Source organism: Orycteropus afer, unplaced genomic scaffold (genome assembly GCF_000298275.1).
Source record: "Orycteropus afer afer isolate SDZICR_OR568_19922 unplaced genomic scaffold, OryAfe1.0 scaffold00003, whole genome shotgun sequence".
Taxonomy (NCBI): domain Eukaryota; kingdom Metazoa; phylum Chordata; class Mammalia; order Tubulidentata; family Orycteropodidae; genus Orycteropus; species Orycteropus afer.
Window position 1 is genome coordinate 10,193,353 of NW_006921590.1, and position 12,644 is coordinate 10,205,996.

At 38.6% G+C, this 12,644-nt stretch overlaps 1 protein-coding gene across 1 annotated transcript in view; it reads left to right on the forward strand.

The window, feature by feature from the left end:
* The window catches only part of THRB (thyroid hormone receptor beta), a 99,378-nt gene that overhangs the window by 46,069 nt on the left and 40,665 nt on the right, over positions 1–12,644 (forward strand). Inside the window, exon 2 of the mRNA XM_007936437.2 lies at positions 11,278–11,378. Coding sequence (XP_007934628.2) covers positions 11,278–11,378 — 101 coding nt within the window. The remainder of the gene's footprint in view (positions 1–11,277; positions 11,379–12,644) is intronic.

Below are 12,644 nucleotides of genomic sequence, written 5' to 3' on the forward strand. Positions count from 1 at the left end.
AAAGTTCTTGAGTCAAAAAGAATAATCTAAACCTTGCGTTGCCCCTCTTTCTGCATGAAGAGTTCAAAAACAAAAAAAACAAAAGTCATTGCCATCAAGTCAGATCAGACTCATAGCAACCCCTCCTTGGGTTTCCGAGGCAGTATCACTTTGGAAGTAGATTGCTCAACCTTCCTTCTGAGGAGTGGCTGGTGGGTTTGAACTAACACCCTTCTGGTTAGTAGTCAAGTGCCTTAGGCACTACCCCACCAGAGCTCATATGAAGACTTCTAGGTGGTGGAAATCTAGAGCCCCTTATCATCATGTTCTCTTCCCTTTTCTGGATTTGTGTCTCTGGTCCCCTAGCACTGAAGTCCTAGCCAGCCAGAGAGTGGAGAGTAAAGTAAAGCTGCCCAATGATTCCATGAGAGTGGGGTAGGATGACAGTGGCTGTGGTAGATAAAGATTTTGAGAAACGGGAGGTAGAATGGCAGTGGCTGTGGTAGATAAAGATTTTGAGAAACGGGAGCTCTGGGGCAACTCTGCTTGGAAAAATTAGTTGTGAGAAAAAAGTTTTGAGACAATCTCAGCCAAGAGAAGGTGGGAGTTAAGATATTTATAGGTATAAAAGAGAGGGGAGATAGACAGGACATGTTCTATAATAATGATGAAGATGAAGTTAAAGATGATGATGATGGTGATAATTAAGAAGAAGAAAAAGGAAGAGAAAAAGGAAAAATTTTGTGTGAGATCGGCAAAACCTTGCAACAGTGATATTGTTTACATTTAAAGGTAAACTAAGAAACAGAAAGAGACTATGCAAAAATGTCATGTGGCCTTTTAAAATTAACACCAATTACAACTCATATAAGCTACGTACTATGTCCGACTCTATGTATCCACTATACAATCATATATTGGTATCTCAAATCCTTTGTGAAATAACTTAGGATTGAGTTAAAATAGACAAAGAAGACTATTAAATCTGATTCTAATTAACTATATTGTAAGTTTTATTTGACCCCCAAGTATGGATCTTTGTAATATGTTGCTTTTGTGGCTTACTCATTGGCTTATGGCTTTTAAACATTAGAATGGACACTGGTTCAAAGACATTGCATTTCTTTAAAACAGCAAAATCTAGGAAAGATATAACACATTTTCACTTTTTAATTTACAAAGGTATATTATGATATATGAAATTTAAATGTAGCTAAATACGATACAAGAATAAAGCTCCTGGAAAATATATAAAAATAACTGAGTATTATTTGCCTGTGTGCTTGAGGGTATATTTTTATAATTAGACTATTTTTCTCACCCCAGAGAGTTTTCAGACAACAGTGAAAGAATTTCTTTAAAGTTAATGCTGTTTCAAGTTTGTGCCTAGTGTCTTACATATATTAAATAAGTACCTGGATGGATGGATGAGTTAATATAGTGTTTATCAGAGGGTTCAAATTAACATGATTAAAATCTTAGTACCTGATACCAGGATCAGAATTAATATGCTAGGCAAAGCTAAGAGTAAGCCATTTAAGGTTTCTAAATGTATAAAGAAATATCAAAAAAAAAAAAAGGTGCTAGTTGTGGAGAGGGGAGTTTGCTTGAAATCATAAGAGTCTAAGCTGCAGAATGAATTGAAGAGATTCCTCATAAAACTGGAAGAATGGTTAAGTATGCTAAAGATTTCATTTCTTTTGAGGTGTTAAGATGTAGTCTCATCCTATGTCCTGACTCAAACCACTCAGGTATCTCTGTGGAATCTGAGTTGATAGTTGGACAAGATAAACCAGCACCATGACACTTCTTCACTTCCCAGAATCACTCAGAGTATCTCCCACTACCACTGATAACTAGTGCCCCTTTAAGATGGCAGAACTGGTTCTGTTAAGCAAGTGGTCTTATACAGAGGTTGTTGTTGTTGTTGTTTGCCGTCAAGTCGGACCCGACTCATAGCGACCCCTCCTTGGGTTTCCGAGGCAGTATCACTACAGCAGTAGATTGCCCCATCTTCCTTCCGAGGAATGGCTGATGGGTTTGAACCACCAGCCTTCTGATTAGCAGTCAAGTGCCTTAGGCACTACACTACCAGAGCTCCCTATACAGAGGTGTTGTTGTTGTTATGTGCCGTCGAGTCAGACCTGACTCATAGCGACCCCTCCTTGGGTTTCCGAGGCGGTATCACTTCGGAAGTAAATTGCCCCATCTTCCTTCCGAGGAGTGGCTGGTGGGTTTGAACCGCCAGGCTTCTGGATTAGCCAAATTGAAAAAGGTCTCTGAATTCAGCTCTTCTCCCCTTCTGTTAGATCTCCCTTCCCAGGGAGCACCTTCTGCTGTAGATCTACTATTGATATTAATCTGCCTTATATTCTATTCTCTAATGGCTGTGTATCTGCCAGAGTGACAAGTAAGTAAGTGCCACCCACTTAAGTAGATGTTTCTGTAGAAGGTGTGACGATTTAGATAAAGACATATTTAATCACCAGGTGTCTCCTCCCAGGACCTGAGATATTGTTATAACCCATTCAAAAGAATTAAACTAGCCAGACTTCTGATTTTATCCATATACAGAAAATCCTTGAATCCAGTGTATACTAAGAAGCCAATCTTATAGCCTCTTGTATGATTTGTAGTGAAAATGCACAGACCTTTCTCCTCCCATATGCCAAGTATCTCTAAGAATCTTTCTTTTTAAAAAAAATAATATTAGCTACAACATGAATAGACCTCAAAAACATCATGCTAAATGAAAAGCTAGTCACAAAAGACCACATATTATATGATACCATGTACATGAAATGTCCAGGATAGGCAAATCTATAGAGACAAAGTAAATTAGTGGTTGCAGGGGCTGGTGCTGGGGAAATGGGGATTGACCTCTAAAGGGTATGGTATGTATTTTGGAGGTGATGTTCTGGAAGTAGTGACTGTCATTGAATATACTTTAAATATACTAAGACCCATTGAACTGTACACTTTAAGTTGGTGAAATATATGCTATGTGAATTATATCTTAGTAAAGCTGTTACCCAAAAATAAAAGGCAAAAAACTCTGAATGTTAGTAACATTTTACCATGTCAGCCTATTTTATAAGCAAGATAATAGTTGACAATTAATCAGATATTGCTAAGACTCAAGTAAAAAAGAAAATCAAAACTCTAAGTACTTTGTTGAATGAACAGATGCAGTTTGCTTATACGTGTAGTATGTGTGGTAAAGTGGTAGCATAGTCTATTAGTGATTAGTCTGGAACAAATAATGTGTCTCAGCAAGTGAGAGCTGGGCAAATATATTATCCTTGGACTATCACCTATCATCATGGCTCCTATTTGTTTTCTAGGGGTGGTTATCTAGGCTTCTTTAACAGTTGCCTGAGACAATTTGTAGATGCAGTTCCTTCATACACAATGTAACTTTCAGGGGTTATGTCTCTCCATTTTGTTTCTGTTACTGGATGAACAGCATCTCGATACAACTAGCACAGCATGTGTATTTAGCCTAGCTGGATACATTGATCAGCATGTGAGTCACTTGGTAAGTGTGAAAAAGGAAAAAGATGTAGAAGGTATTACATCTTCTCCAAAAAATGGTTAAGTTCTCTGGGAGAATTGGTTAGCATGTGATGTTGTCAACTATATCTTAAAGAGCCCTCACCTACCTATTCATTATGTGTGAGATATTATTCCCTGATGGAAGTTATTTAATGATGAATAATGGACTTAGGCATAATTATCGATATATCATTGCCTGTGGTGACTGTTTTGGTAAATAAGATGGTTCAGGATTAATATTTGAAAGACAAGAAAGAGGTGGGTGTGCTGTACTAGTATGATCATGTAAGTGCCACCCACTTAAGTAGATGTTTCTGTAGAAAGTGTGATGATTTATATAAAGACATATTTAATCACCTGTTCATCCACCCACTGAGAAAATACTCCAGGAGAAACAAGAGAACAAAGCAAACCACCTATAAGACTAGCAGTCAGAAAATGGAATGAACACTTTCTGCTCATTGATTGAATTATCATTATATTCCAGGGTTTACAAGAACCTTAAAGGTCAAATAATCCAACCATCAACATAAATTGTTGAGTTACAGGAAGGAAAAAATTTCAGTAAACTACCACCAAAACTGAAAGATAAAGCAGGTAGGTGGTAGTGAGGTGGGGTGAGATATGGTGAAATGAGTGAAGGTGAATTACCTGCATCTTCCCAACCCTGGTTAATGTTCTTAGGCCTCACATTTTGGCTCAGCATTATCCCACAAGCACTTAAGTGTCCATCTGTATTACAATTGATTTCTGCACATGAGATTAGAGGAAAATGACCTGTGTCTCTCTCTCCCTTATCTCAGCCATCCCCACTTGATACCATGACCTCAGTAGTCTTTACTGTGTTTGATCAACTGTATACAATCCAAGCATAAGAGGACAAGATGTCGCTTTCCTGACAACATCAATGTGTATATTACATCTGCCTTGACAAGGAAGATGCTTAGTTTAATTATTGGGTTATTTCATTGTTTAAATGTTAGTTTGTGTCCACATAAGTATGTGTGCAAATGCACACACAGGCACATGTACACACACAGTCACCCTCACACTAATCTAAGATAAACAGACACTAAAATACTGCAGTGAGTATCTCTGGGTGGTGAATTTATAGGTAAATTTGGTTTTCCTTCCTAGAATTATCTTGCTAAAAGTCTAAAATAAGTAACAAGTTTTTAGGTAAAGTTTGCTAATCTGTATCTTCAATTTTGTCTATAATGCACTTGGTAGAATGTATGATTTTTTATTTTAAACACTGTATAGTTTTTTGTTTTAAAAAATCTAGACTCTGTAGTGAATTGATACACATATTGTTTTGATTCCTAAAAACTGATCATTCAAGCTCATCGGTGGTTAAGTCTAGAGCACTCTGACTATTTTCACTTTGTCACCATCCAACCAATTATATACACTTGAGAACTAGTTAGTTCTCTGGATACAGTGCCCTGTTGGGATTTTTATTTTGCTTCTTTTTGTGGGTGGACTCCACAAAAGCCATGTTTGGAATGAATGAATGAATGTCTGGTAAGTTTTCCTGTAGATTTTATAAGTATTTCTTATTAACTTTGTACCACAGCACTATCAGTAACCAAGTAACCATAGGATCAAACAAACAAATGAAAAAAAAAAAGATTGCCGTGGAGTAAATTCCAACTCATAGCAATCCTATAGGACAGAGTAGAACTGCCATAGTGGAGTGGGTCTCCAAGGCTGTAATCTTTATGGAAGCTGACTGTCACATCTTTCTTCCATGGAGTAGCTGGTGGTTTTGAACTGCCGACCTTTTATTTAGCCACCGAGCATTTAACCACTGCACTACCAGCATTCCTAACTATGATATAAAACCATGAAATTTTAAGACTGTCCATGTAAGGTGGAAACCTAACAAGCAAGAGCAGGCTATTTTGAGTGCAATGGATAGTGCTTCTACTGTACAAAGAGATTCTTTTTATATATGGCTTTTTGGACCTACGTTTATAGTCCTGCTAAGGTGATTTGCTGGGAGCTCTGGTAGCATAGTGGCTAAGGCACTTGACTGCTAACCAGAAGGCTGGCGGTTCAAACCCACCAGCCACTCCTCGGAAGGAAGATGGGGCAATCTACTTCCGTAGTGATACTGCCTCGGAAACCCAAGGACGGGTCGCTATGAGTCGGGTCTGACTCGATGGCATGTAACAACAACAATAACAAGGTGATTTGCTAGGCCACAATCTTGCAAAGGGATTGAATAGTTTACTATGCAAAAAACCCTGCCAGGGATTAGTCACTACTATGAAAACTAGGTGACTTTGGCCTATGAAGGGGATTGGTCAGTTTTGCCATCCTGCTAGGCTTATAAAGGCTATGAAGGGGCACTACTACCATCGAGAAGAAGAACCTGGAGCAGAACTTGTTCTTTGGACGTGGAACTCCTGCACTGAGAACTTACTAGACCTAGGAGAGAGGGAATGTAATGCTGAAGATGGAAGTGGCACAAGACCACAGCAAACATCAAGAGCAGAGGCCAGGCCTGAGAAGGGCCCAACCTTCAGGCACTGCAAAGCACTGACTGCCTGAGGGCACGGCTGAGAAGAACCTGAGAGCTGTCCCGGTTGGAAGCCATCCTGATTGACACACTGTATCCTGATTGCATCCTGTGATGTCCAAGTTAATCCTGATCCCTAATTGTAGCCTTCTACTTCTCTAATAAACCACATAATCATGAGTATGGCCGGTGATTTCTGTGTGGCCATTGCAATGAATTATTGAACCCAGCAGAGACCTAGAGAGTGCCGTGGAGAAAACAGTTGGTGTCAGAATTGTTGAAAAAAGAAAAGAAAGAAAGAAAAAGAAAAGTTGGAGAGTGGAGGTATGTCTGACCCCCACCTCATAGGAATCAGCTTTGGGCTGATAGTGATTTTCTTTTCTCCTCATGAATATGGATGGGTTCAGATGCCACCACATTATACCTTCACATATCCCAAAGTGGCAAGTTGAGTGAGTTGTGTAAAATTCCAATCTCAAATCTCTGCTTTTGGTGAAGGTGACATAGCAGCCTGGCCTGGGTATAATGTAATATTATTCATTTTTATATTTGTAAGGTAACGGTATTGACCTTGAGCTCTCCTTAGCCTATGTTCAACAATGTTTCAATCTGGAGGTCAGAATAGAGGTCAAGAAAGTGAGACTACTTGATTAGTGAACATGCATCTCCCAGATCTCTAGGTTTTGGATGAGCTTGATTCTGAATGACTTAGTCTCCCCAGGACTGAGGGAATCTTGTTTATTTACCAAAGACCAAACTTTTTCATTCAGGTTTCATTAGGCCAGAAGTTTTGACATCTATTCCTGCATTATATACAGTTTTCAGTGTGGATTGCACCTCAGCATAAAATACAAACCTCACAACTGGACCAATAAACAATATTATGATAAAGGGAAAAAAGATTGAACTTGTCAGGGATTTCATTTTACTTGGATCCACAGTCAACAGCCATGGAAGCAGCAGTCAAGAAATCAGACGTCATATTGCACTGGGCAAATCTGCTGCAAAAGACCTCTATAAACCGTTTAGAAGCAAAGATCTCACTTTGAAGACTAAGGTGCACTTAACCCAAGCCATGGAAGTTTCAATTGCCTCATATGAATGTGAAAGCTGGACAATGAATAAATAAGATGGAAAAAAGGGTTGATGTATTTGAATTGTGGTGTTGGTGAAGAAAACTGAAAATGCCATGGACTGCCAGAAGAACGAACAAATCTCCCTGGAGGAAGCGCAGCCAGAACATTCCTTGGAAGTGAGAATAGCCAGACTTGCCTCACCTACTTTGGTCATATTGACAGAAGGGATCATTTACTGGAGAAGGATGTCATGCTTGGTAAAGTAGAATGTCAGTGAGGAAAGGGAAGGCCCTCAATGAGATGGATTGACACAGTGGCTGCAATGATGGGCTCAAGCACAGCAAGGATTGTGAGGATGGCACAGGACCAGGCAGTGTTTTGTTCCTTTGTACGTAGAGTCACTATGAGTCAGAGCTGATTCAATGGCACCTAATAACAATAACATCTGCATTATCACCTTCTTCAGAAACCTTTGCTGAGATCTTTAACCTTCATCGGCACACCTCCAGCTTTCAAGGCTTCCCATCTGTAGGTTCCAGATATAACTCTCCTTCCTTATGTTCTTTGCAGTTTGCCAATAGCAGCCATGTCCTAGAAAGCAGGTGCTAGATAGTGGGGTTTCTGCATGAATGATACCATCCCTGCCCTCTTGTTGAAACTGTGCAAACCTACAGGAACCCTGAGATTTGACCTTAAGGAGAAAAACGTTCACAGGTAGTTATCAAGCAGATGATAAATGGCTACTGTTAGGGAAATGCAAGGAGATAGGGGAGCAGCCAACCTGGATGTGAAGTGAGGGTGAAGAGCAGGAAAGCTTCTTCAAGGGTTTCCCCAAAGAGATCCATAAGTAATCTTGGACATAGCTCTATCTTAGTACCTACTACACTACATGCAATCTAACTATTATTGTCTGTTTTCTCCACTGGACTGAAAGCTCTCCTGAGAATTAAAACTCAGACATCTTCAGATAGTTGACATATTGCCTGGCACATTGTTGGACTATGTAAATATTTGTTGAATGGAACTGTACCTTTTCTTTCTCTTGATTCTTTCTTTTTTTTTTTTTAATAATAGCTCATTGAAATATAATGCACATATCTTAAAATATTTTAAACCCATTTAAATTGTACAATTCAGTGGTTTTTATATATTCAAGATTGTACAACTATCACTACTATTTCCAAAACATTTTTGTCACCCCAGAAAGAAATTCCATACCTTTTCGTCACTCACCATTCCCACAGCCTCCCAGCCACTACAACCACTAATCTACTTTCTGTCTCTATGGATTTGCCTGTTCTGGACATTTCACATAAATGGAATCATGCTATATGTGGCCTTTTATATCTGGCTTTTTCTCTTTTAGTATAATGTTCTCAAGGGTCATCCATGTTGTAGCATGTATCAGGACTTCATTCTTTTTTATGGCTGAAAAATATTCCGTTGTATGGATATACCAATATTTGTTTATTCTTTCATCAATTGATAGACATGTTGGGGCAATATACACACCTCCTCCGGGAAGATACACCCCTTAGACCAGTTGGCTATGGGGCACCAGAAGGGTAGCATTCACATAGAGGGAAAGCTGGTCTGACAGGAGTGCGTAGTTAAGAAGGACACAGGGAGGGGGTAGTCACAGGGATGGGAGAGGAGGAGAGTTTGGTATGGTCAGGGATGATTTAAAAAAAAAAAAAAAAGAGGCATTTTGGTGGTTTCCATTGTTTATTATTATGAATAATGCTGCTATGAACATTCATATACAAGTTTTTGTGTGGACATATGTTTTCAGTTCTCTTGGGTACATAGTAGGAGTAGAATTGCTGGGTCATATGGCAGCTCTTTGTTTAACTTTTTGAGGAACTTACAAACTGTTTGCTTAAGTGGCTGTATCATTTTACATTTTTACCTGAAAAGTATGTATTTCTCCACATCCTTAACAACATTTATTATTATCAGTCTTTTTTTATAACCATCCTAGTAGGTGTGAAGTGGTATCGCGTTGTGGTTTGATTTGCGTTTCCCTAGTGACTAATGATGTTGAACATCTTTTCCCATTCTTTCCTTCATTTTTACCTCTTTCTCTCTCATTAAGGAATGACTAGGGTTAGAGAAACAGCTCAGTTGCTTGTATGTATGATTCTCAAAGGAACAAACTATCTCTTACTTGTTTTTATATCCTTAGCACCTAGCACAGTCCTAGGACATAATAGTTGTTAAATAAATGTTTACTGAATTCATGGATGGCTGAAAGAAAGGATGAACATAGAAACAAATCTAATTCCTTTTTGTTCTCCTCAAGCCCCTTCCAGAATTTTATTTTTAAAAATATCTGGTGAGAGTTTTTAAGCCCTTGAAGTAAACTCAGCAGATGAATCATGGTTTGCATGATACAAAAGTAAACTAAGAAAAGCTGTAATATTTAAAAAATAATCCTATACAATACCAAATCTCATTTTGAAGTCATTTATCCCCTTCCCAAGAAAGAACATTTTTCTAAAATAAAGTCAGACAAAGTGATTTCTAAGAAAGTGTGAAAAGGATTAATTTCCTTCTATTTTCTTTGTACCTTTTTTTTTTTTTCTGAAAAGCAAGTCCTTCGTGACTTTGTTTAATAGAGGATCTATAAAAATGTCACAGTAATTTAACACAGTAAGTTGCCTGTCATTTCAACCTGGCTTGTCCTTATTATTGACACCAATAAGAGTTTACTGAGTCAAAGAACTTCACAAGGGTGCCATGATCCCAAAAAAGAATATTTTGTTTTCTTAGCCTCTCCCTTCTCCAATAGATCAAGGCTTGTTTTGATCTTTTGGTTCTAATGCTATATGTATCTGTGGTAAACTGTTGACACATGTAAAGCTGAGTTTGCCCTTTTGAATCGGTTCTTTGTGTGGGCCTCCTCTACAAGTGAAGGAGAAAGGCAAAGCCTGTGGGAAATAGGCTGATTCTGAATTTGTTTGTAAACTTTAGTTTCCTGGGTCAAGGAAACAGAACAAATAAACTAATAGTAAGTTAATAAGTTATTATTGTAGGATTTTCTCTCTTTTTTTGCTTGTAGAACCTCTATTATTTCACATTATCTAGTCTTTTGGGGTAATGTTTCATTAGTTCACATTTATCTCATTTTCTTAGAAGGCTTTATTTGTTCTAAAGTTAAAATTTTTATTTAAAAAAAAAAAGACAAGCATAACTTAAACTGGAGGACTAGAAGTTAGGAGATCTAATTTATAGTTTCTGCTATCAGTTTCTGTAGTCCCTATTGGTGCAAACAGCACTCTTGGTTGCTAATCAAAAGATGGGAGGTTTGAGTCCACCTAGAAGTACTTGAGGGGAACGTCCTGGAGATCTCCTTTGGAAAAATCAGCCTTTGAAAACTCTATGGAGCACAGTTCTACTCTGATACACATGGGTGGCCAAGAGTCAGAGGAGACTCAATGTCAATTGGTTTATTAATGTCTAGTGTGACTCTAGGAGCTCTGGTAACATAGTGCCTAAGGCACTTGACTGCTAACCAGAAGGCTGGTGGTTCAAACCCACCAGCCACTCCTCAGAAGGAAGGTTGGGCAATCTACTTCCGTAGTGATACTGCCTCAGAAACCCAAGGAGGGGTTGCTGTGAGTCAGGTCTGACTCCACGGCACACAACAACAACAACAGTGTGACTCTGAGGAAGACAAATCCTCCGAGGGCCTGTTTCTTTACCTCAGAAGTACTTGATGGTCTTCTACATTTCTGGCTATAAACTTCTCTGAATGTATCAAATGGCACCTGGATTCCAAAGTGGATCAAGTCTTTAAGAACAAATTCTAAAATAAGGTGTGTAGAAGAGATTGTGTTATCTGGAATTCAGAGCATTCCAGGTGTCTCAAATCCTGGCATCTCTCCATGATTCATTGGCTCCCCAGCCTTCCTGTTCCCTTCCCACCTGCACAGCAAGAGGAATCACACTTTTTTCTGAAATATTCTGAAATCCTGAGCCTGATGTTAACTCTAGAAATGTTAAGATACTTACTGTTCAGTTTCATTAAGTCTTTCAGATGCCACTTCTCCTTAGCAAACCACCTTTGTCTCAGGCTTAGTGGTGCATTTGACTTTAACATGCCATTGATTTTTCACATTCCTCTTTTTTCCTTTTTCACAGGGTACATACCCAGTTACTTAGACAAGGACGAGCTATGTGTAGTGTGTGGTGACAAAGCCACTGGGTATCACTATCGCTGCATCACGTGTGAAGGCTGCAAGGTAAATGTCCGGGGTCCTGTGAGCACGGAGCTAAGCTCAGCTCCAGCCCTTTTCCAGTGTCCAGCTGGAATGCAATATTAAGCTTATGTTTAAATTAGGATCCAATTCCAATATGCATGGCTCTTGATCATCCAGATGTCTGGTTGTACTCTTCATTTTAACATGTTCCAGAATTGAATTGCCTTTTTATTTTTTTTTTTCAATTCAAAAAGAACTAAATGAAGTTTTGCCAGAGTATGATCAGTGTCTGGTTTCTTTACCTCTGGAATTTTTTTTTTTTTTTTTTTTTTTTTAATGAGGGAAAAATAATAAAAATGGGGAAAAGATTAATGAAACTCTTACTTTGGGTTAAAAAAAATAGTAGATGTCTTGTAACATGTTACCATCCCAAAAAATAACTATTTCTCCTCCTGTTTTATCTACAGCATTTGAGGAGAGAAAGTGTGTTCTACCATAGGCTTTGTTTTCCACTGTTAATCTACATGAATATGCTCACTTTGAAGGATTCCATTAGGGAATATCTTTGAGGCTACTTAAATTCAATTATGTTCTGAAATTATCCAAATTGACTTTCTGCATAGCTTTCAGTCAGTAAGTAAATTCCAGTCATCCAGTTATTTTATGTTCTGCAGACCTAGCTTCAGTAGGTACTTGACAAGAGTACACCAGTGATCAGCAGTCTGTTTGCTTCCCCAAAGTGAGCCTCATCTGCCTACTTGCCATCTTCATCAGCAAAATTAAGATGAGTCTTCTGGCAAATGGCCTGTGGTCCAATAGGTAGCATAGTGCCTACGGCACTTGACTGCTAACCAGAAGGCTGACAGTTCAAACCCACCAGCCACTGCTCGGAAGGAAGGTTGGCCTCGGAAACCCAAAAAGTGGTCGCTATGAGTTGGATCCGATTTGACGGCAAATAGCAACAACAACAACAACATACAAGTAAATAAAGCTTAGGCTTTCCCCATCATTCAATTAATGTTTGATAAATGAGGAAGTATTTAAAGTCAGAAAAGGACTTTTTAATTTTTTTTCTCATTAAATCATTTTTTGATCTTTTACACTTAAAGCTAATTGTCCCAATATGTAAACCCTAAATCAAAATTTGTATTAAAATATTCAGTCTTCTTTTCTCCTCTCCCATCTTACCTCTTCCCTTCACCTTTTCCGTCCTCCACTCTTTCTTCGTATTCTTGGCCCCAACCCCAAAAATCAACATGTTAGCTTGATCTGAAACCAAGATGTGCCCCACTTCCCTAGTGGAAGAGT